The sequence below is a fragment of the Triticum aestivum genome, chromosome 6B (genome assembly GCF_018294505.1).
Source record: "Triticum aestivum cultivar Chinese Spring chromosome 6B, IWGSC CS RefSeq v2.1, whole genome shotgun sequence".
Classification (NCBI taxonomy): domain Eukaryota; kingdom Viridiplantae; phylum Streptophyta; class Magnoliopsida; order Poales; family Poaceae; genus Triticum; species Triticum aestivum.
In genome coordinates, this window is record NC_057810.1 from 13,054,138 (window position 1) to 13,077,274 (window position 23,137).

General features: G+C 42.3%; 2 protein-coding genes and 1 non-coding gene across 3 annotated transcripts; all 3 read right to left on the minus strand.

Moving 5' to 3' along the window:
- Window positions 1–397: 397 nt before the first annotated feature.
- LOC123138599 (uncharacterized) lies at window positions 398–5,014 on the minus strand. The gene is made up of 7 exons (XM_044558559.1): window positions 4,936–5,014; window positions 3,481–4,835; window positions 3,281–3,367; window positions 2,715–2,788; window positions 1,088–1,211; window positions 658–737; window positions 398–569 (listed from the first exon to the last, which is right to left on the minus strand). The coding sequence occupies exons 1-7, from the start codon at window positions 5,012–5,014 to the stop codon at window positions 398–400; spliced, it is 1,971 nt and encodes a 656-aa protein (XP_044414494.1).
- Window positions 4,625–9,495, minus strand: LOC123133121 (disease resistance protein RGA5). The gene is made up of 2 exons (XM_044552656.1): window positions 8,672–9,495; window positions 4,625–5,653 (listed from the first exon to the last, which is right to left on the minus strand). The coding sequence occupies exons 1-2, from the start codon at window positions 9,484–9,486 to the stop codon at window positions 5,431–5,433; spliced, it is 1,038 nt and encodes a 345-aa protein (XP_044408591.1). The 5' UTR covers window positions 9,487–9,495; the 3' UTR covers window positions 4,625–5,430.
- A 12,407-nt stretch (window positions 9,496–21,902) lies between these two features.
- Window positions 21,903–22,032, minus strand: LOC123140386 (small nucleolar RNA Z247). Its single transcript, XR_006469968.1, has one exon. It is a non-coding gene; the product is annotated as a small nucleolar RNA Z247 (small nucleolar RNA).
- Between the last annotated feature and the right edge of the window lie 1,105 nt (window positions 22,033–23,137).

Sequence of the window (23,137 nt, forward strand, 5' to 3'; positions counted from 1 at the left end):
GTTCCCCGCCATCCTGTTCCATCTCGTCATGCTACAGGGGAATGCGATGTACTGAACTACTGATGTTCTGAACCCTCTGTCAGTTGTCTGGTTTGGTAAAACTGTGGATTGATCCCATGGGCGATTTCAGCAATAATGAAAATGGAAATATGGGATATGAATATGTACACATTTTAACCTGTAATGCTGTAGCTTAATTTCCTGTAAAGCTTTTGCTATTTGGACAAAAAAACACATATTGCTGGACCAAATTCAGTATTTTGGACCAGTTTGTTGCCTTGTTAGTGCATTTGATACCGACGCACACTCAAATCAGACGGACATGCTTGTAGATTTACAATAACAAGCACAAAACAGAGTATGCTACAGCTCAGACTTTATTTTTCTCATTGTCGTCTCAAGGCTTGCGCGAACAAGTAGCTTTGTCGTGCTGCCTATTCTGCGCCGGCACCAGCCGCCTGTAGGTGTTGGTGCTGAGGCTGAATGAAAACGAGGCGTTTAGACTCCCGGGCGCTGTCGTTTGCTGCGAGCAAGGTAAGTGGATCAAAGATTCAGTACATGAATGGAAGCTTCAGATAAGGAATGCACCAAGGGCATCAGTAACAGAAAGGACCTGCACACGGAAGTGTCTTCTTTGGAAATGCCTTGAGAGATCACTTGGCCAGCATTGCCAAGTAAGAAGATGGACTTATGTTATTTCCATTGCTAGCTGCTGCACGTAGTGTCATCACCGCCACCTGCAGAAATCAACAGACAAGAAGTCTTTTTTAGCAAACACAAACATCCATATATGGATAAATACTTGTGACCAGCTAGAGTTGTACACTTCACATGGACCGACAATGTATATTAAGTACAAGCATGGACAACCATGGCTAATCGAGCGAAAATGCTCAGAAATCGATGAGGACGCAAGCCAAGTCAATATTTGAGCAGATCAGAAGCTAGTTATACACCTCGCAGAAAAAAAGAAGCTAGTTTTACTATCTGTACATCAATGGTTGTGTGCATCATGATGATGCAGAGGCCGGGGTCAATGCCCCTTTTCGAAATAAAAAAAACTCTCTGTACATCAACAAGTCATTACTGTTTGAGACCTGTATATGCTGGGAAGAAGAACTGTATATGTTGAGTAATCTGCTTCTGCTGCAGGATTGTGGTTCCACTTTTTCTGCAGATAGATGCTTCGTATGGCATTTGCAGAAGCCACTCTGTAAAATAACAAAGACACTTCTGAAAAATGTAAGCTTGGTTTGTTGCTGATGTCAAGATAGTGGTCAGACAAATGCAAGCTTGGCTTGTGCATGCCAGTGTTCTGTGCATGGCTGTTCATCAGTTTGCAACATCTGGCTAGCTAGCAATGCGGCACGTCTGAAACTAGATAGCAATGCGTACGTTTGAAAACCACTTCAAAATATGTAGGAGCATAAAAACTTGCTAAAAAGGTCCACGGTATTCTCAATACCCCAAAATACTCTGTTATGTCAAAACCACAGTATTTTGTACCTACAGGGTGTAGTTTTACAGTACTTTAGTTTTAGAAAGAGAAACATTCTTAGTTGCAAACTCAAAATTCCTTGTGTAGTACTCCTTGTTTCCCAGAGTAGTATATATTATACTCTGTCTCAACAACCCAGCTTGAAAAGTTGAGGAATATTGGAGGACTAACAATTTTTGAACTTAGAATTTATTACGATAGAAAGAAAGAAAAACCAAATCCTTTGGTCCTACAAATCTTCGTTATCCTTCGCAACTTCGATACGCTTCGAATCCTTGTGTAGCAGAAGCTAGAAAAGTACAGTGTATGGATCACGTATATACTATATATGCTGTAACTGATAATCTGCATATACACAAGCAAGTTAGAACTTGAACAATAAGACAAGGTATAACACAAGCAGCCGGCAGGAAAGCAAGTAAACGATTCCTTCAAAGAGGAGACGCACTGCTTCATAGTAAAGTCCAAAATTGTGCTTCATATAGAAGATTGAAGAAAAAAGAATACATGTATTAGTGAGAAACCAATGAATAAATAGCTTCGATATGACCGGAATAATAGAAATCTAATGAGTTAGTGTCGTTACTCACAGTGATTGAACGCCTCAATGGAGATTCATTGGCTTGAACATGCAGACCTTTGATACACCAAATATTTGTTTCATTATCTAAAGAAAAGGAAGGTAGCTCTTTCTTCTGAAAGCAACGGAACAATATTTCTCCTAAATGATTCTTTCATTTCAACCATGATTGGTAAGTCAACAAAACATATATATTATCATCTAAATGCACATGTGTGGCCTCTCCTCCTTTTTCCGGGCTTGAGACCGGCTATGAGATTATAAGTGTCATCTTACAATGGCATAGGCGGAGTTCCCCACCCACCCTCCCAAAGAAGAAAAAAAAAAGAAAAAAAAACAAACCTAAAAAAATAATGAAGACATTTTTTTTGGTTTTTGTATTTATCAAATAAGTGCTGGACATAAGCTACAAACATAATAAGACTTTTTTTTCATTTTTGGTACAAACATAAATTTGTAAAAAAAAAACTCCCTCCCACCTACCCTCCCCCCACCCCCAAAGAAAAGCACTATCTCTAAATAAAATAAACATTTTTTATTTTTCGTGTTTTCGAATACTTTTTTCAATCCTTTTCTTTTACAACCCAGTCTAATGCTAAAGGAGAAACCTATTTTCTTTTGTGATTTTCTTCGCACCGATTGACGAAATAAGCTGATGTCTTCCAAGTGGCGACAGTAAGTCCATAGAAGCCTTCAAGATGGCCACCATCCTGTAAGCAGAAAGTTTATGGGTGGATTCCTAATTAAAAAGGTGAAACTGCACAAATGGATTGCTATGTATTTCTTAATTTGTTGATTTCGAATCTCCAAAGAAATTTTGCTTGCAAAATCAAAATTACATTGGAGAGTTTCTTAGAAAAATTATCAGTATTAATTTGTTAAAATTCGAAATGAGAAGAGTAATTAGTTGTGTGGCATCCCGCCAGATGCCAATATAAAGAAGTGGGCGTATGTGGATGCAAGTGGGAGAAAATGAGAGACATGGTTTATTACCATATTGAGATACTTGGAATGACCGAAGGAAGAGATTCATGGTTGGCTGCCACCCTCCTCCTCCTGCTGATCCCCACTGCAGGTGGCTTCACCGTCGTCTGCCTGGAGATTAATTACGCATAAGCCAGCCGGCCAATCAGTCATCAGTAACATGATATGTGGTTTGTAGCGTGTGAATCAACATGATGGAATACTGTGTACGCACATACCTCTGCTTGGTCGATAGCATCGTCGTCGTCGTAATAATAATCTTCATCGTCATTGTCCTCTATATCTGTGACAGCACTCTTGCCCGCCTGGAGATCAATTAGACATAAACCAGACAACCGGCCATCAGCGACATGATATGTACACATGTATAAATACAGAGATCGATCGATCGATACGATGGACAGTGGTATGTACGTACCTCAACCAGGTCGGTACCTGCATGATCACGTATCTCTTGTTCACCGTACCTCCCAAGGTCACGTATCCAACTCTTGAATTTGGTAACAAGGTCACGTATCTCTTGTTCACCATACCTCCCAACTCGAGGCTCCGCAGCATCACGTAATCTTCTCTCCAGTGATCTAATCATGCGACGTGTCCTTTCTTCCTGGTATGCAGCAGGACGGCCCACATCCAAATCACGTAGGATCCACTCGAGATTATCAATGAGTCTACCTGCCGCCTCATCGTAGTTTTCTTCTTCTACGTTGACATCGAGATCCTCAGCATTGGGATGGGTTGTAGCAGCCTGTCTCAGCGCTTCCTTTGTTTGCTCTACTTCCCTGTAGCTGCTGTTAGTGCAGTCAAGACAACAGGTGACTTTCTTCAGCAAAGGGCAGCTATTTCTTCTCCAGGGCACGAAGCTGGCAGCGTCCTTTCTTTCAGCGCTTGCACTGTATCCCAACCCTTCAAGCATCGGCAATGCTCCTTCTCCAACAGCGATCTCTATCTTCTTCGTGAACAACCATCTCAGCTTGTGAAACTCATTGCTGCTAAAAGTATATGATATGTTCTTTTCATCCTTACTCCAGAGAACAAGGAAGAGGAGAGACGGCAACCTGCCGATGGTTTGAACATCCCGAGCTTCTACCGCATCCACACGCAACCATAGCTGATAAAGGAGTGGAGTACTTAAATGATTGATCCATGATGGCACCCTCGGTATAGCTATGCTAATCATATTTACCTCGTACAGCTTTGTACAGGGTTCTAAGTCTTCCAAACTATGATTGAAGACAACCGAATACTCAAGATCATCACCATCATTCACGACTGTCAGACTATGGATGTTGTGCACGTTGCACAGGGATTCCATCAGAGCCTTGCCTGCAGACTCCTCTATATCACCGAAAAAGATCTTGAGCACCCTTAACTTTGTCAGCTTCCCCACGTCTGTGGAGAAGTTTGGGCACTTCTCCACCGAATATAGCTCCAGCTCTTCAAGGCACGTCAGCTTTCCTATCTCGCCCTTCATCACTGTACCTTCATCAGCCCACAAGCACCTCAAATTCATTAGCTCACCAACAGATGGCGGCAACTCACTTATCAAACCTGCCCTTACATCCAGTATCTCAAGAAACTTCAGCTCATGTCCTATTCCTTCCGGGATCTTGACCATTGTCTTCACTACTCCCAGGTACCTCAGCTGCACCAACTTACCGAGATGCTCAAGACAGCTACCTTCGGGGAAAACACAGTCCTCAATAACTAGCACACGCAGTACTTTAAAGCTAAAAAAGCAGGGGCATACTATTGGCACTGCACTCGACAACACTAAATGACCTTACATGCTCCATTGCAATGCTAGCGCTGTGTTCCCCACTTCCATGAACTGCTAATTTGCGAACCCAGTGGGTTCGTTTTCCTCGTGAACATGTGCCATGCTGCTCCATATCATGTATTGTAACAAAATTTACATCATTTGATATGGTGCGGATGAGATCGAGCACCATGTCATGGACACGACAACCACCTCAGAAATCATTATCTTCAGGATCTATCCACCGTATCATGCTCTTGTTTACAAGCTTGTTGAAATAGATCTCTCCAAGTTCAAATGACTCCATCCCTTCTCGATATGGTATAAATCCTTCGGCAACCCACCTCCATATCAGTGATATTTTATCAATTAAACAATCTTCAGGAAACACACTAAGATACAATAAACATGTCTTTAGATTGGAAGATAGATCATAATAACTAAAAGATAATATCTTTCTTGTGTTACGAACATCATCATTCTCTTCATGCCCAAAACCTATGGCATCATATACCTTAGACCAGTCCTTCCTGTGTTTAGCAACAAGCAAGCTAGCTATTGTAGTGATAGCTAATGGCACGCCACCACATTTCTTTAAAATTATTGTAGTCACTTCAGCAGGTCCTTCACTACCAGATGTTCTTGTATAGAATAACATTTTGGAGTAATCTTCAGAAAGTGGTTGCATGTGGTAGATACCACAGCTTTCGTGGCAACATCAACAATACGGGTAGTTATGATTAATCTACTTTTCGGATGACTATCCACGAAAGCACACTTAATTGTTTCCCATGTTTGTGTATCCCAGATGTCATCAATAACAATAAAGTACCTATTCACACGAGAAGAAAAATGTTTAATTAGCAAACTATCGAATATAGTACCCGGCAGAACAAGAAGCACAACAGTGCACCCAACCAAACATGTCATGAAAAAGATAAGATAAAATACATCTCAACTTTAGAAGTGTTCATGTGATGTAGAGAGTCTTGATGAGTAAATAGCATAAAACCACCACAGTTCAGGTTGGGGTTCCAAAAAAGTACTACTTTTTAATATATTTTTTTTTTGAAAAAGCTACCACAAAGATGGCTGGCCCTCTAAAAAAACACTTATTGTTTATACTTGGTTAAAGTTAAGCATGATTATGACATGTTTTGGACCCAGTCATCAAGGCCAGGTGGCAACTAAATTCAACATGTTAAGTTGGACTAGGGTGCCGTCCCATCTCTTCTCCCCCATATCTGTCCACCACCATCCCTTGCCTGAGACGAGCAACGAAGCTATCAGAGCCCAAGAGCCACCACCTTGAGCCACCACCTCAGGCAACTTTTGAGTAGTGCTCCGATGAGCTGGGGCTCCAACCTGAGTGAGCTCATTGCTAGTGTTGGTGCTCCGATGCGGACGACCTAGTGCTGGACATGGACGTGATCCTCGCTAGTGCCCTCCATCCTCTCTTCTCCGACGCGGCCACCAGATCCTCACCATGGACCATGCTGCAGTGGTGGGACCTTGATTGTGAAGCCATCCGAGTGCGCCTCTCCCACCACCACCTCGGGCAGCTGCTGGAACCAAGGGCGTAGCCAGGCCGTGGCCTGTCACCTGTGGCGTGGAGGGAAAAACCTTCGTTGACTCGCACACTGTAGCTATAGTGCACACTGTAGCAGTGAGGATGGCCCGAAGCGTACAAATATTCTGGCTATGGCACGGCTGGAGCGAACCAGTAAGGCATGGCATGTCCGCAGCCAATAGGGAGTTGGTGCCCCGGTGCTATTTGTTGGACGACGAGCTGCTCGCTAGTGCCCTCCAAGTAATGCAGCTCCACCTCACCATGGACCCAAGCCGCCCGTGCTCCCTTCCGGTTCGAGCTCGTGGTCAACCATGGCAGGGATGAGCTTGCCGACAAGGGCTGAACAAGACTGACGCCGCGGGGCCGGGCAGGATGACGCCCACAAGTGCCCTTGGTCGGCTCTGGTGATGAGCTCACCAGCGGCGGGCTATGCGTGACCGTACTCCACGACTGTAGGATTTGCATGACCTGGTTGCTTTTGAAAAATAAATTGTAGGGACCCGATTGCTTTAAAAAATATTTGGGCCCTATCTGTCATTAGCTGTCAACGGTCAATATAATGCTCAAAGTTAAGGGTGTTGACTTTTATGCTACGTCAGACCCGAGCTGTCATAATAAGGCTTAAAGCTAACTAACATATTCATCAGTGTAACATGGTAGTTTTATTGAAACAACCAACCATCTTTGTGAGTGGTTTTCGGAAATTTTTAAATATTGTGGATTTTTTCAAACATTAGCTCAAGTTGTGGTAGTTTTAAGCTATTTACTTGAATCTTCCTCTATCATTTTTCACATGGTTATATTCCGGATAATTGAATGGGTATTATTTGTAGCTAAACTAGAGATAGTTGACGGCCTAACTAAACTAGAGATAGTGGACAGCCTAACTAATCCGTGTAACCAATCACTTAATGTGACTGTTTGTATTAATCTCGAACTCAGCCAAATAAAAGAGGTGCCACGTATGTTCTAATGGCTACATTAATTTGATTTTCTAGAGGTTTGTATTGATAGCTTAGCATACGAGGTATACAAGGATTATGCAGCCAATACCTGCAGAAATGTTTTCAGGAACAATTCAAAAATTCAAACACACTACTAGAATCATCAATTTTGCCGAGTTTCAAAGAAACTGCAGAGCACATATTAAACTTGGCGATCTTCGCCGAGTGCCACGCTCGCCGTAACGCACTCAAGTGGACGGGGCCGGAAAATCATTAATGCTGCCGAGTTCATTCTATCGCGAACTCAGTTGAATATTTAAACAATGTTTGTTGAGTTCCTCCAAGAAAAAAGTCGGCGAACCACACCGTCAGACGGGACGGGCCATTAACGGCAGTGCCACATGGCCCAATTCTTCGCCGAGTTTTGTGCAGATATACTCAGCAAAGCAACACCAATTGAAATAATCCACGTGCCAGCACACATTGCCCATTACAAAATACCAGCCAAGTTATTTTTTCAATGGAACTAGGCATTTTTTTTGCCAGGTTCCAAACTCCGCGGTCCTATATCCAATTAGGGCCCGTCGCGTGGCACATCAATATTACCCAGTGTCAACTAAGGGACCCCTAGAATATCTGTTTAAAAAAATGAAAAAGAGATTTTTTTTACGGAGTATCCGTTAGACGAAACTCGGCAAACAAAGGCTGCTGTCACAGCTCCGCTGCCTACTGCATAGCATGACCTACCTGTCAGACTTTGCCGAGTTCTTTCCGTCAGGAACTCGGCGAACTTGATATTCTGCTGAGTTTTTTTGTTTGCCAAGTCATTTTCAATTAGAACCAGGCAAAACCAGAGCTCTGCCGTTAGCTTATCACTGTCGAGTCCAACTTTGAATCAAACTCGGCAGACAGAATTTCGCCGAGTTCCCGATAGAATGAAATCGGCGAAGTATTGAAACTCGGGTCAAAACTAGATTCTAGTAGTGACATAGCTTCCCAATACACATGATTAACTGAGAGGCGACATGTGCACAAGTTGGGGACCAAGGATAAAACGTGTGTGTGCTCTGGGTGTATTCCTTTTGTTTTGGCCCTGTGTTTTATTCAGTGTGTTTGCCAAATGTAAATTATAAATCGTTGTGTCAAAACAAAAAGAGAACTAACGGTAAGTTGTTTATAGAATTGGACTAGATGAATCAAAAGCAAAGATAGAACTGCCTTTTGCCTGCAAACGAAAAGAGAACTAACGGTAACTTGATATAGTCTTCCTCAGTGTAGCTGGGCATAGGTGACAGAATGGAGTTATTGGCTAGCATACAGGGAGGTTAATGCGTACCTTTTGCCTGCAAGGACCTTTTGCAGCTGGTTGATCAACTTCCTTTCATCCATTGTGGCTGCGTCTCTGTATAGCTCGGTGTTAAGTTCAAGCAGGATGTCCCTGAGAACTTTCTTCGTGTTTGGATTCTGACCCACTGGAACAAAACCTTGACACTGATATGTTTTGCTAAGCTTGTCATACAATGCTTTTGCAAGAGTTGTCTTTCCCAATCCTCCAAATCCAACAATGGAGACTATCTTGAGATTATTTTCAAACATCTCAACCCCATCGGACAAGACCTTCACTAGCTCATCAATCGCCTTATCAATACCAACAAGGTCAGATACCTTGTTGTATAGAGATGAGAGACGAGGATCAACTGTAGTTGTTGCAAGATTACCAACAACATCATCGATCTTGTACTTGTCGCGCCGTTCCTTGATCTTCCTAACTTGGCTCTCGATATTTTTGATGTCATTGGCCATTTCATGCCATGCCTTGAACTTGGTGAGCTCACCGCGGGCCGTCTTCAATAAGTGCTTGATTTTGGTCTTGGTTGGCTCAACACCCTCAACACGCGTCACGAAGGAGTCAAGGCTGTCCTCGATGGCGTAGGACAACTCCCTGACCTCATTAGCCCAAATTTTGACCTGCCGGTCGAGTTGATCCAGCGGCACGCTGGACACCTTGACAAGGGCTGCTTGCATGCTCTCAAGCTCAGCCTCGAGTTCTTCTATCCCCTTCTTCACACTCTCCTTCAGCTTGTACTCCTCCTTGAGAAGCTCCCCCAGCTTGGGGAGGAGAGAGCTCATCGCCCCCGTGGCGAACTCCATGCTCGACCCTCACCCTTTCCCCCTCTCACTTTTGCTAGCCTGCCGGCTCCTCTCCTCTCTCTTTTTCTCCCACTCAGTTTCTATCTCCTTTCAGAAGTTCTTTGGTGCGGCTGTGGCTAGGTTGCTGCCGCTTGTATGAATATATGGAGTACTAGCTTGTTTGATTGGCTTTGAAGCATCTTTCCATGTGCAACTGCAAAGTTTGTCCAGATCTGTGCGAAGTTTCTTGTTATATGTAGTTTCACACCAGGCTGGCCCTTTGTTTTTAAATACCAACGATGACTTAATCAGTCTGCAGCCGGCTTGGCTTCCAAGATATACCTTTGTTAATCAGAAGGGGTTTCAAATTTTAATTGCTCAAAACTGAAGTGTATACATTTGAAATCTATAACTGGTTTGAGCTGCTTCCAATCGATTTTTTTGGGTAGATGGACGCATTATTGGTTTAGAGCAAGGATAGACCAATCTGTTTTGTCAGCTCGCTGTGGCGTGCATGCATTAGCTTTCATCGAGTCTTCAAGTAAATATGCATGCATGTGAGGAGCAGTTGTATGGAATCTTGCCAACTTATGTCGACCTACTTGTATAAATGGAGCTGTTGTACGAAATATTACTTTAGTTTTTATTCCCTCCGTTCCATAATATAAGAGCGTTTTGTGTAAAAAATGCTCTTATATTATGGAACAGAGGGAGTAGAAGGTTAGCCGACTCAAGAAATTAAGCTAGCTGCAAGTTGGCTTAGTAACATGGGAGGAACATGGATGGTCACAAGAGTGGGTATGCTGCATGGGCTACCAAACTTAAATCTTAATTAGCAGCTAACATGCCAAGATTATTTTAGTAACAAGCCTCGTCTTTGGGGTCAAGAGAGCTAATTGGCTTGGGGCAAGTGGGGGAGAGCTGGTACGTTTGAACAGATCAGAGCAAACATTGTAGGTTAGTGACAATCGTGTAATTTTCATTCATATGGTATGCAGTTAAATCAAAATACAGTACAAAATTAGTTACTTATAACCGCACAAGGAATTGGTCAATATATACAATCCAATTTGTGCATCTAGTATATGAAACAGGGCGTGCGTTCAGACGTCCATGTCGATCCACCAGCCATGATGTAACACAAATTTTAACTAAGCTTGAAGATAGTACAATATATATGAAGGACGACTTTTGGGGGGCATTCGATTGCAACCGGCTGAACCGTACATTATTGCTTCGGATATATACAAACCTCCTAAATTTCTTGGATGCTTCATCCATACAAAATATATGTATAACACTGTCGATCTAGCTGGTGTGGTACATTGCATGCATACATTTGGACGAATTCCTCGAGTAATTTTACATGCATATTTAAACAGTGCCAACGTGATCTAGAAAGCCTCGACTTGCTGGAGCATCCAATCCATCGAGTCTCATCTGAATAGCTACCATGAAACAGTTCGTCCTCATAGTTAATTTAACAAATGAATAGTATGTTTTCTTAGTTCTTTTTGTATGCAAGAGTTTTTTTTTTGACACACTAAATAAGGATTACATCATCCGCTAAAAATTGAACAAGAAAATCAGGGGTGCATCCGCCCAAACAGATGGGTTGTTCGCAAATCCCCATCTTGCTAGTTCATGAACTACAGCATTTGACTATATACACTACACAATGCTCAACAGTAACCTTCCCTAATTCACTCAAAATACTACAACAATCATCTAACACCGGCGCTGCTACCATGGAGTGTCTTTCAATGAGATTCATAGGGTCCACCATTGTACTATTGTCCATTCTCACCATCAGATTATAGCATCCAATACTTCGTGTTAATTTTAATCCCTCAAACAATGCAGCTGCTTCGGCCGAGACGACATCAGCTATGTGTTCCATCCTTGCCAGAGAAGTTTTAATAAAACGACCTAGATGATCTCGTACAATTGTACCACAAGCACCAGTATTGTCACCAACAGAAAACGATGCATCGACGTTGAGAACCTGCTGTTCCGCAAGAATCATCGGCGACTTATTAAATTTTGGAGCAACCAACACTTTCCCCGTGGCATGAACAAAATTAAGAACCAATGCAATTATAGCAGGCATTGTTCACTCCGGTGATTACACGTCATCACCTCTGACAAATTTCCTCCTTTGCCACCAGAGGTACCAGCACAGAGTGGCTACTAGCTACGGGAAATCAACTGGTCCCATATAGGATCTCCGGTATGAGTCGTCGCACAGTAAAAGCTCAAGTACTGCTGCAACCGAACTATCAGTGTGAGTAGCAAAACAAATATCTGGTATGATCCCAAGTGCACCCCACACTGCCTTCGATTGCACAAAATTGAAGAGCATATGAGAAATATCCTCCGCTCCCGATTGACGGATTGGGCATTGGGAGATGTTCCCAATGTGACAATTTTGGAGAACACTGAAACATTGTCTGGCACTTTGCAAGCAGCGCCAAAGATTTTTTTTTCTTTGCGGGCAGTTTTATATTCCACTACATGCACTAAACCATGTGTGGCGCCAAAAAATAGTGCATCATCTCCATATTGTCCGGCCGATCAAAGCAAGAAAGTTCCATACAACACTGAAATATAGGGATATGTAGGCCACGCTCCGTCAATGTGCCATATTTTTTTTTGCGAATTAGCAATTCATCCCATTCTCCTGACATTGCAAAGTAGCAAAAAATTTGTATGCAAGAGTTATCAAGTGGTCTGTGAATAAAATCAAGCTAGTAATATCAGGTTATTATTTAGATAATATTAATTTCACCATATTTAAATTTAGAAGTAATTACTACTAATTGCCATTTTGTAGCAACTAAATTACATATTTAATAGGGTAACTACTGGTTGAACCTTTGTGTTAAGGAATCAAAGTACATATTATATTTTGGAACAGGTTCAATGCAAAATTACTTTCATTTATTTAAGATGCACACCAGTTAGAAAGAAAAATTGCTCACCGAAATGAATTGTGCTTATTGTGAAAATAGGGTGCATTATGTAAACATGATGCTAAAACTAGTTTTTTTTCAGAACACAATACAGACATAGACGCTCACATACGCATGCTTACATCGTACCTCTATGAACGCGCGTGCGCGCGCGCCGCGCGCGCGCGCGCGCGCGCACACACACACACACACACACACACACACACACACACACCCACCCCATATTCGTATGAACACATGCGAGAGAATAACACGGCAAATCTTAAGATTGATGGAGTCTCCATAGACACCACGTGCTCGAAAGGCCTGTTTCTACTGCTGAACCAATAGTGCCAAAAATATTGGCATGAATCCAGATAAATACGAACACCCATGTAAAGTCTATGGCTTAAACCCTGATGAGAATGTTCCACCACAAGGAGTTACGCTTATATTGACTGCTTTTAGGGCTCATATAGTTCGCAGTATACATCACTTGTTTGAAATGAGCATATCTGATGCCAACTCTGCTTTGACCGGATATATACAAACTCTTTGGTTCATCCATCGATCCTGCTGATGTGGTGTTATCCATCGATACATGTGTTTGTTGGTTTTGAAACGCTAGATGGATTCACCCTAACACGTACGTGCAAACTAGCTAGAAAAGCAAGCAAGCAGGTAGCTTCAACTAGCGATCGAATTCGATCAATAGTCTCTCGACAGAACATCTCGGCTTCTCTCAGCGTAGCGGAAAGCACCGAATCAATGTATTACCACACGCACGTCTCATCCTCTTAAGATTTTATTTCTTCTCTCTATTTTTGTGATCTTTTTCGTTGTTGTTTGCAAGGAGGTTCAACGTATATATACTACTAGAGCTAGGTACCTTAGCTAAATCTACTCAGGTATGAACACCATGTGGTGCTTATTCCTGATTGTGTTTATTCCTGACAGTGTTTCAATCAAATCCTCGAGTCTATTTAATTTGTGTCGTCATGATAGGGGCCGGCCAGCACAGCAGATGCGCGGTCATGTATGTGTAGCGAATAATGCCAGCTTGGTTTTACCTACTGCATACAATTGATATTGTATAGTTGGATTGGAAGATATGATTCACCAGCGGGAATCATTTTTAATTTCAGTGGTCACAGAACAATTTATTATGCAAGTGTGACCAAGTCATTATTTCCTAAAGAAATTGTGATGGCTACTGATGAGGTCACATCCTGATCCACTCACCGAGTGATGGTTTTAGCAATAATGCTAGACCTACAAAAATTTACAAATGTTTTACTGAACTTCGCAGACCAAACCTCTTCTCCCCTCGGAATTCAACTGGAATGGACCATTTCATCCCCTATTAACAATCACAATCGTTTTGTAAAAAAATTATGTAACGCTTTGTAGATGTAGCATTACCCCCTTTTTAGGCATCCCAAGTCATCCAGTCATATTAGTTAATCTATTCTGACTAAATTCTACACACTTGTACGTGTTCAAAGACTTGCTTGTACACACGAACTGTACTACATAAGACTCCAAACTACGGCGTCATTATGTATGTATTTTCAGCTGGGCTGTTACCATGTACTGCTACATATATTCAAAATTGCATGATTGAACAGAACAAGATTGCGTTTATTAACTGGTACTCCCTCTGTAGAAAAATATAAGACAGTTTTTGTAGGCTAGTCGTACAGAGGTAGTATTCGTTTAGTTAATTGGAAGGTAGCAGTATTTGTTAGGGTGTCTCGATCCTTAACAACGTACGTACAAAAACGCCGAGTCAGATCGGTGTGACCTCTCCACAATACTCTACCAATCAATCGACCCATTTGTTTGGTTGAGTTATTTTATGACGAGCATCCAGTCGTCACATTTGGGCAGCTAGTAGCAATGTAGAGACTAAGTCGTTGAGGGTGTGGACGAAGCGACTCACCGAATCATATAGATTATACTCCTTCCGTTCCAAAATATATAACCCAACTTTGTACTAAGTTGGGTCATCTATTTTGGAACGGAGGGAGTAGTTACTTGTGCGATGATAAAATTGCATTTCTTAACTGACACTTCATTGTTGTACTACATGCGCGCATGACAGGGGACGGCCAACAACCACACACTCATATCCTTAGATGATAGATCGACTAATAATCTGCAAAATAACAGACCAGATTAATTAAGAAAGGTGACAACAGAAAAATTACATGCACACGACATGGATTATTCTCGCGTACATAATCACTTTCGTCTGGACTCCAAAGTGGATAAAAAACCATGGTGTGTACACATAAGAGCTGCAAGATGTCTGACATTATCTATCACAATGATTGTCACCAAGCTGCGAATGCATATAGGCACACCAAACGACAATCTCGGTGACTTCGTGCAACTATTTCCTCTTTTAGGGGTTGTGCATCTGTTTCCACGACCACAATGGCTGGCTTTTTGTTACTGGATTTTGGCCATCTAATGCCCAAACCGTATTCGACACTCTTGGCACCGTTTTTAGGCTTTTTCGCCAACTGGCACACATTCTCATTCGTCGTTCGATTCATCTGGGACGGTCACGTTAACCGTCTTTCGAGCAAAAGCTCTTTTCAGGTTGGGAAGCTTAAGGCTAGTTTTGTGATGCTTCTTCTGGTCAGGGTTTTTTCCATGTGGTTTTGCTTTGGCTTATTTTTTTTCTTTTTCAGTTTCTCACGCGGGTTTGAACTTTTTTTTTCTTTTTACCTTTTTGTTTTTGGTTCACCCTTTTTCATATTTTTCCAATGAGAGAACTTATACTAAATTTAATTTTTTTTCCAAATTTGTGAACATTTCTTAAATTTGCCAACCATTTTAATTACCAAATTTAAATTTCTGAACTCTCTAAATTTAAATTCATGAACTTTTTCTCAAATTGAACTTTCTTTCAAATGTTGTAAACTCTTATCAATTCCTGGTATTTTTTCTTAAAATATTGTGACCTTTTTTCCAATTTATGTACTTTTTAAAAATTTATCATCTCTTTCAAATTTGTGAACCTTTTTTAAAAATTTATGAACCTTTCCAATATGGCAAACTTTTGAAATCTTGTGAACGCTTTTAAAAGCGGAACTATTTAAAAAATTTAGATTCATGATTTTTTTAAAGTCAACGGTCAATTTGGTCACTCGTCAACTGGTCAAACATATTTTTAGGCAAGTGGGACAAGTGTGATGCTAGTTTTGTTCCTAGCGCTACAAGAGCATTTCCTATTCGGCGCGTTGAGTGGTCGTTAGGGGGCATTTCGTAACATGGAGCACACCCAGCCCCCATCAGCTCTGGGCCTGCCCATTTACTCTTTCTTGGAAGTTTCAGGCCGTTTTTGGGATGCTTCTGGAGGCTTACGGTCCTGCTTATTTCTAACTTTTTTTTCTATATGGTTATTGTTCGTTTTTTTTCCTTTTTCAGTTTCTCACTTGGGATTGAACTTTTTTCCTGTTTTCATTTATGTTCTTTGTTCATCCTTTTTCATATGCATGAAATTTTACCAAACTTGTTTTTTTTATATTTTTAAACTTTTTTTTAATTTGTCAACCATTTTGAATAACCAAATTTAAATTTCTGAATTTTTTTAGCAAATTTTGTAAAGTTTCTTTAAAATGTTATAAACTTTTATCAATTCATGAACTTTTTTAAAAAAAATATGATCTTACTTCAATTTCATGATCTTTCTTCAAATTTATGAACTCTTTGAAATTTGTGAACCTTTCTTAAAAATTGACAAATCTTTTGAAATTCACAGACTTTTTCAAACTGAACAATGTTTTCTAAACTCATGATTTTGTTTGAATGTCAACGATCAATTTGGTCACCGGTCCACTGGTCAAAAAAAAGGCAAATGAGCGAGGCGTGAGCACTAGTTGTTAGGGCATACTTCTCTCTAATGATTTTCATGATTGATGACAATACGTTTTACGGACTACCCTTGTGCATTGAGTATTTTAGATATTATTATATGGTCACCACAAAAAGATATTATTATATGGCACAAGACGGTTTTTCTCCTTGGTGAAAGTAAGAGTGAAGACGGTTTGTCTGGTGTTTCTTTTCGGTAGATTCAGTCGTAGGAAAACCATACTATTCAGAGGGGTTGATACGTTTCCAAGGTATCTATAATTTATGAAGTATTAATGTCATGTTTGCAACAATTTTATATGGTTTTGGTATGAGTTGATTAGAACTAACCCGAACTAACGCTGTTTTCAGCAGAATCAACGGTTCCTTGCATCATCTGCACTTATACCAAACCAACAGTTCCTTGCATCATCTGCAAACTCCGGCCACTTTCTCTCGATTTTTCTCCACTGTGATCCATCAGCGGGTACTCTCAACTTCCCGTCTTTCTTACGGTCTTCTTTGTGCCATTGCAGCAACTTGGCATGCTCTTTGTTTTGGAACAAACGTTTCAACCATGGTATTATAGGAGCATATCACATCACCTTGGCAGGAATCCTATTCCTACGGAGTTCGCCCTGGCTGATCTTATAGTGCAATGCACCGCATACCACACATGCATTTAAATTCTCGTACTCCTCGCCGTGGTAGAGGATGCAGACATTTATGACATGCATGTATCTTCTGCACCTCTAATCCTAGAGGGGGTAGACATCCTTCTTTGCTTCATGTGTACTGTCGGACAATTCGTTGTCCTTTGGAAGTATCTTCTTTAAAAAAAATTAGCAACTTTTCAAATCCCTTGTCAGATACACCATTCCCTGTTTTCCATTGCAGCAATTCCAGTGTGGTACATAGCTTTTTCTTGTCATCTTCGCAATTTGGGTACAACAATTTTTTGCGATCCTCTAACATGCGTTGCAACTTCAACTTCTCCTTTTCACTTGCGTGGTTTCTCTTTGCATCAGCAATGGCCCGACCAAGATCATTAGTGAGCTCATCTGATGCCTCTTCTTCAGCTTCTTCGCCCATTGTAGTACCATCGTATTTAGGGAACCTAGGATAGTTGTCATCATCCTCTTCTTCTTCATTCTCTTCCATTAGAACCCCTCTTTCTCCGTGCTTGATCCAACAATTATAGCCGGACGTAAACAGGTGGACGTGAAGGAATATTGAGCTAGAGTAATTCCTATCATTCTTACAGAGACCACATGGACAACACATAAAACCATACCGCTTGTTTGCCTCAGCCGCACGCAGAAAACTATGCATGCCATTAATGAACTAGGGAGAGCGTCGGTCATCATACTCCAGAATTCCAGATACATTCAACACTTCTCCCTCCTATTGATAACAGAATGACTGAAGTACTAACAACGGAATTGAAACTGCGTGCTCAGGCACCTGATACATTCAAGGCAATGTTTGCCTGAATGAATGGTTCAAGTTTACCATATGAGGAAGCGTAGAACCCTTTGTCTCGGGCCGCAATGTATATGTATGGCCAATGCCTTGATGTACAAGTTTGAGAGATCGATAGAGATCGACTATGATCATCTCGGGAGGTTACAGGAGATAAGGGAGAGAAGAAGAGATAGACAGGGATCCAAGTTAAACTACTTTCCTATCCCTATACAACTTGTATTCTAACACTCCCCCTCAATCTAAACCCTATTTACCAAGGTTGAGATTGTACTTGAAATCATCTAACCTCCTCATTGTCAGAGGCTTTGTGAATACATCAACAATTTGATCACCTGTTGGAATAAACCTTATATCAAGCAGTTTGCGTGTCACTCTTTCTCTGACAAAGTGAAAATCAACTTCAATATGTTTTGTCCGTGCATGAAAAACATGATTAGCTAAAAGATAGGTTGCACCAATGTTATCACACTATAATCTTGCAGCCCGTGGAACTTTAATTCCAAGTTCATGTAACAATGTCTGAATCCACATTACTTCAGCTGTTGCATTAGCCAAAGCTTTATACTCAGCCTCAGTGCTTAACCTTGAGACTGTTGCCTGTTTTCTTGCACTCCATCACACAAGGTTTGTTCCCAGAAATACAGCAAAACCACCTGTTGACCTTCTATCATCAGCACACCCTGCCCAATCTGCATCAGAGTAAGCTGACACAAGCACAGATGAAGATTTGACAATCTGAAGACCAAGTCCCTCTGTAAACTTGAGATACCTCAAAATCCTTTTGACCGCTGTCCAATGAGAAGTAGTAGGAGCATGCAAGTATTGACATACTTTGTTGACAGAATATGAAATATCAGGACGTGTAAGAGTCAAGTACTGTAATGCACCTACAATGCTTCTATAATTTGTTGCATCATCTGGCCCAAGTGCTTCTCTACTCTCAACAGTAAGTTTTTCTGAAGTAGAGATAGGTGTACTGACTGGTTTACACTTTTCCATACCTACCCTTCTAAGAATATCAGTGGTATATTTTTGTTGTGTAAGAAGTTGCCATCCTTTACCTTCTTGACCTCAATTCCAAGGAAGTAATGCAGATCTCCTAAGTCTTTAAGAGCAAACTCCAGCTTTAAATCCTTAAGCAGACAAGTTGTGGCATCTGGGCTTGAGCTGGCAACAATTATATCATCAACATAGACAAGAACAAATATAGTAATATTGTTCTTATGGTAAAAGAATAATGAGGTATCTTCCTTTGATGGTGTAAACCCAAGCTTTTGTAACTATGTACTTAGCCTTGAATACCAGGCTCTTGGGGCCTGTTTTAACCCAAACAACGCTTTGTCCAACTTACAGACATAATGTGGTGTATTTTTGTTTTCATACCCTGGTGGCTGCTGCATGAACACTTCTTCCTCAAGAACACCATGAAGAAACGCGTTCTGAACGTCTACCTGTCGTAGGCTCCAACCTCTGGAAATAGCAATAGACAACACAAGTCGAATAGTAGCTGATTTAATAACAGGGCTAAAGGTATCCTCATAATCTATACCAAACCTTTGTTTAAACCCTTTTGCAACCAGTCTAGCCTTGTATCTGTCTATGCTTTCATCGGCTTTTTTCTTAATTTTATATACCCATTTGCAATCAATGGCATCTCTCTTTGGTGGAACTAACCGCCAAGTTTTGTTTTGAATAAGTGCATCATACTCAACATCCATAGCCTTCTTCCAATCCTTGTGTGCAAGAGCATCATGCAAATTTGTTGGTTCACCGATACTTGTGAGAAAAGCACGCTTAAGTTTATCATACCTGATTGTACCATCTGAATACTTATTTTCCTTAAAAATACCTGACCGAGACCGTGTATGACGGAGGGGAACTGGTGTTGCTGCAGGTCTGACTGCAGAAGATCCCGAAAAATCAGGTTCTGCAGCAGAGGTGTCGTCCACAGAAGATCCGACCGGATCCTCATCCGACACAGAAGCCGGCGAAGCAGGCGCGCTCTCCCCCTCGCCAGCAGCATCGAGATTCGGGGCACGAGGCGAATCGTTCCCATGCAAGTTGGTGGGCTCTGCGCCTGGGGAGCTGTTGGTGGGCTCCGCGCCTGGGGAGCTGTCGGCCACCCGGTCGGTTGCCGCGGGAGACGCGAGGCGATCCTCCTGGGATCCCGCGTCCGGCAGTCTGCGGCGTGAATCCGCCTCGGATCACGTGGCTGCCTCGGATCGCGCTGGTGCAGGCGAATCTGCCTGGGATCCCGTGCCTGATCCTGTCTTGGCTGTATCTAGACACATAAAATCACGCCCTGTTGCTGCACAATCAACACCAGATTCAAAATTTTCCATGGAATTTTCCACATGATCAGTCCTAATTAATTCACCCCCCATGATCAGAAGAAGACAAAGAATCGGAAAGGAGGGAGATTTCAGCACGCAAAAGAGCTCCGGCATTAGGATGAAGTTTAGCAAATGGAAACAATTTTTCATCAAAAATGACATCACGAGAAATATAGATACGTCCTGATGAGATTTCTAGACATTTGTATCCTTTATGAAGATTGCTATAGCCAAGAAATACACATTGGGTGGACCTAAACTCAAGCTTATGACGATTGTAGGGACGCAAATTTGGGTAGCAAGCACACCCAAAATTTTTGAGAGAACTATAGTCTGGTTTTTGATGAAACAAACGTTCCAAAGGAGTAGTGTTGCCAATGACTCGACTAGGCAGACGATTGATGAGATAAGTAGCCGTGATAAAAGCCTCATCCCAATATTTGAGTGGCATTGATGCATGAGCTAAAAGAGACAAACCAACTTCCACAATATGACGATGTTTTCGTTCGGCTAAACCATTCAAATATAATTGATTGAGTTTCTCATACATGACGATGAGCATGAGGGTAAGAAACATGATGAATAATGCCAATGCTACGAAAGAAAGAGTTGAGTTTCTCATACTCTACTCCCCAGTCACTTTGGACTGCAAGAATTTTCCTATCAAATTGTCTTTCAACAAGTTTTTGGAACTCTTGAAAAACAGAAAAGACTTGAAATTTGAATTTAAGCAAGTATATCCATGTGAATTTGCTATAATCATCAATAAAACTGACATAGTATTTCTTTCTACCAAAAGAATCTCTTGCATGACCCCATACATCACTGAAAATAAGCTCTAAAGGAGCATGAGAGACACTATTTGACAAAGGATAAGGAAGTTGGTGACTTTTTGCACACTAACAAGCTTCACAAACTGACTCACTTTCTCAACTACATGACAATGAAAGATTGCCTTTATTGACTACTTGCTTGACTATATTTAAGGAAGGATGCCCTAATCTTTGGTGCCACTTGGCTAAGGAGGGCTTGATAGCAGAATGAACTTGACGATGACGCTTTCGATCAAAGACTCTTGATGTGATGGGGTATAATCCTCCGATGCATCTACCGTGATGGATGAGCTCCCTCATTGCCCGATCCTTTATGAAAAAATAGGTAGGATGCGTTTCAAAGAAAACATTATTGTCGGAGGTTAAGCGAGACATGGAAGCTAGATTTTTATTGGCTTGTGGAACATGAAGGACATCTCTAAGGACAAGATCACGTTTAAGACTAGGGGAATTAATAGAAGATTGACCAATGTGAAGAATGTCCATACCTCCACCGCTTGCGGTGTGAATCTGATCATTGCCATGGTACCTCTCTCGGAGGGCAAGCTTCTCTAGCTCGTTTGTGACATGGTCAGTAGCTCCAGAATCAGCGTACCATACCGTATCACCATCAGCTCTGCCGTGCTCCCGCATGGCTGCAGCAGCCTGCCGTGCATCGGGCACGAAGTCCTCATCATATCGGTGCCAGCAGTCAATGACTTCATGGCCCGGTTTCTTACACAGCTGACATCTAGGTCGACGACTATTGTTGTTGTAGCCGCCGTTGTAGCCGTTGTTGTAGCTGCCGCCGCGATCACCACCGCCGCGGTCACCACCACCAGAGCGAGCCTGGCCCTGGTTACCACCGCGCCCGCCGCCGTTGCTGTTCCCGCGTCCACGCCCCTGCTGTCCAAGCCCACGGCCACGTCCGCGGGAGGCAGCGTTGACAGAGGATTGGCGCAGGTTTCCTCCTTGAAGCATGCTGAGGCGGGCGCCAAAGCTCAGGAGCTGACTATACAGCTCCTGAACCGTAACAAGTTCGACCCGCGCAGCCAGAGCCGAGATCACGGGGTTGTAGTCGATGTCGAGGCCAGCTATGACGTGGGAGATGATCTCGGCGTCTCCGAGCGGTGCACCGGCGCGGACAACTTCATCTCTAAGGGTTTTAATTTTCCCGAGACATTCTGCCATGGTTAGATTACCTTTCTGCAGATTGGTGAGCGCCATCCTTGTGTTGAGCTTCTGAGCTTGTGTTTGCACAGAGAACATGGCATGGATGGAGTTCCATACCTCAGCCGGCGTCTGGACCATTGCAACTTGAGCGAGGACCTCTCGAGACAGAGACCCCATGAGGTACCCTTGGACTTGTTGCTGCTGCTCAAACCAGATCGACCTGGCGAAGTTGAAGACCTGCTCTTCCTTCCCATCGTTAGTGATGGTGATGGTGGCAGGGGGCGCCGGACTTGTGGCATCGAGGAAGTGCTCCATCTGTGCCCCCTTGATCTGGGGTAGCACGATAGCCTTCCAGAGGAGGAAGTTCGTCCTCGTGAGCTTCTCTGATGGAGGCGGACCGAGAGATGGCGAGCTGCTGTGGGTAGAGGATGATGCAAAGGTGGAAGATGCGGACAAGGTGGACAAGGTGCTCATGGTGGATGCGGGCGTGGTGGATGCAGCGGTGGACGGCGTGGTGCCTGACATGATTTCCTCTCTCTCGATCTCGGTTTCTCTCCTTTTTCTCGATCAACTAGATTGATTCCTTCTCGAGGGCTAGACGTACGAGAGGAAGGGCTCTGATGACCATATGAGGAAGCGTAGAACCCTTTGTCTCGGGCCGCAATGTATATATATGGCCAATGCCTTGATGTACAAGTTTGAGAGATCGATAGAGATAGACTATGATCATCTCGGGAGGTTACAGGAGATAAGGGAGAGAAGAAGAGATAGACAGGGATCCAAGTTAAACTACTTTCCTATCCCTATACAACTTGTATTCTAACATACCATTTGTTCATGCATGAGCGTACAAGTATTAAAGTCGATTGTCAATGTACCAAAAGATGCTATGCCAATAACACGGATCTTCATTTGAGCATGCACGCCAACGGATAAGCAAAACAGAGGCAGAGAAGAAGAGCATAAGCACACTGATATGCACCACTATAACAGTATTCAAATTCAGCAGAACTGCCAGCACTACTACAGGTGTCGAATAACCTCAAATTCACTC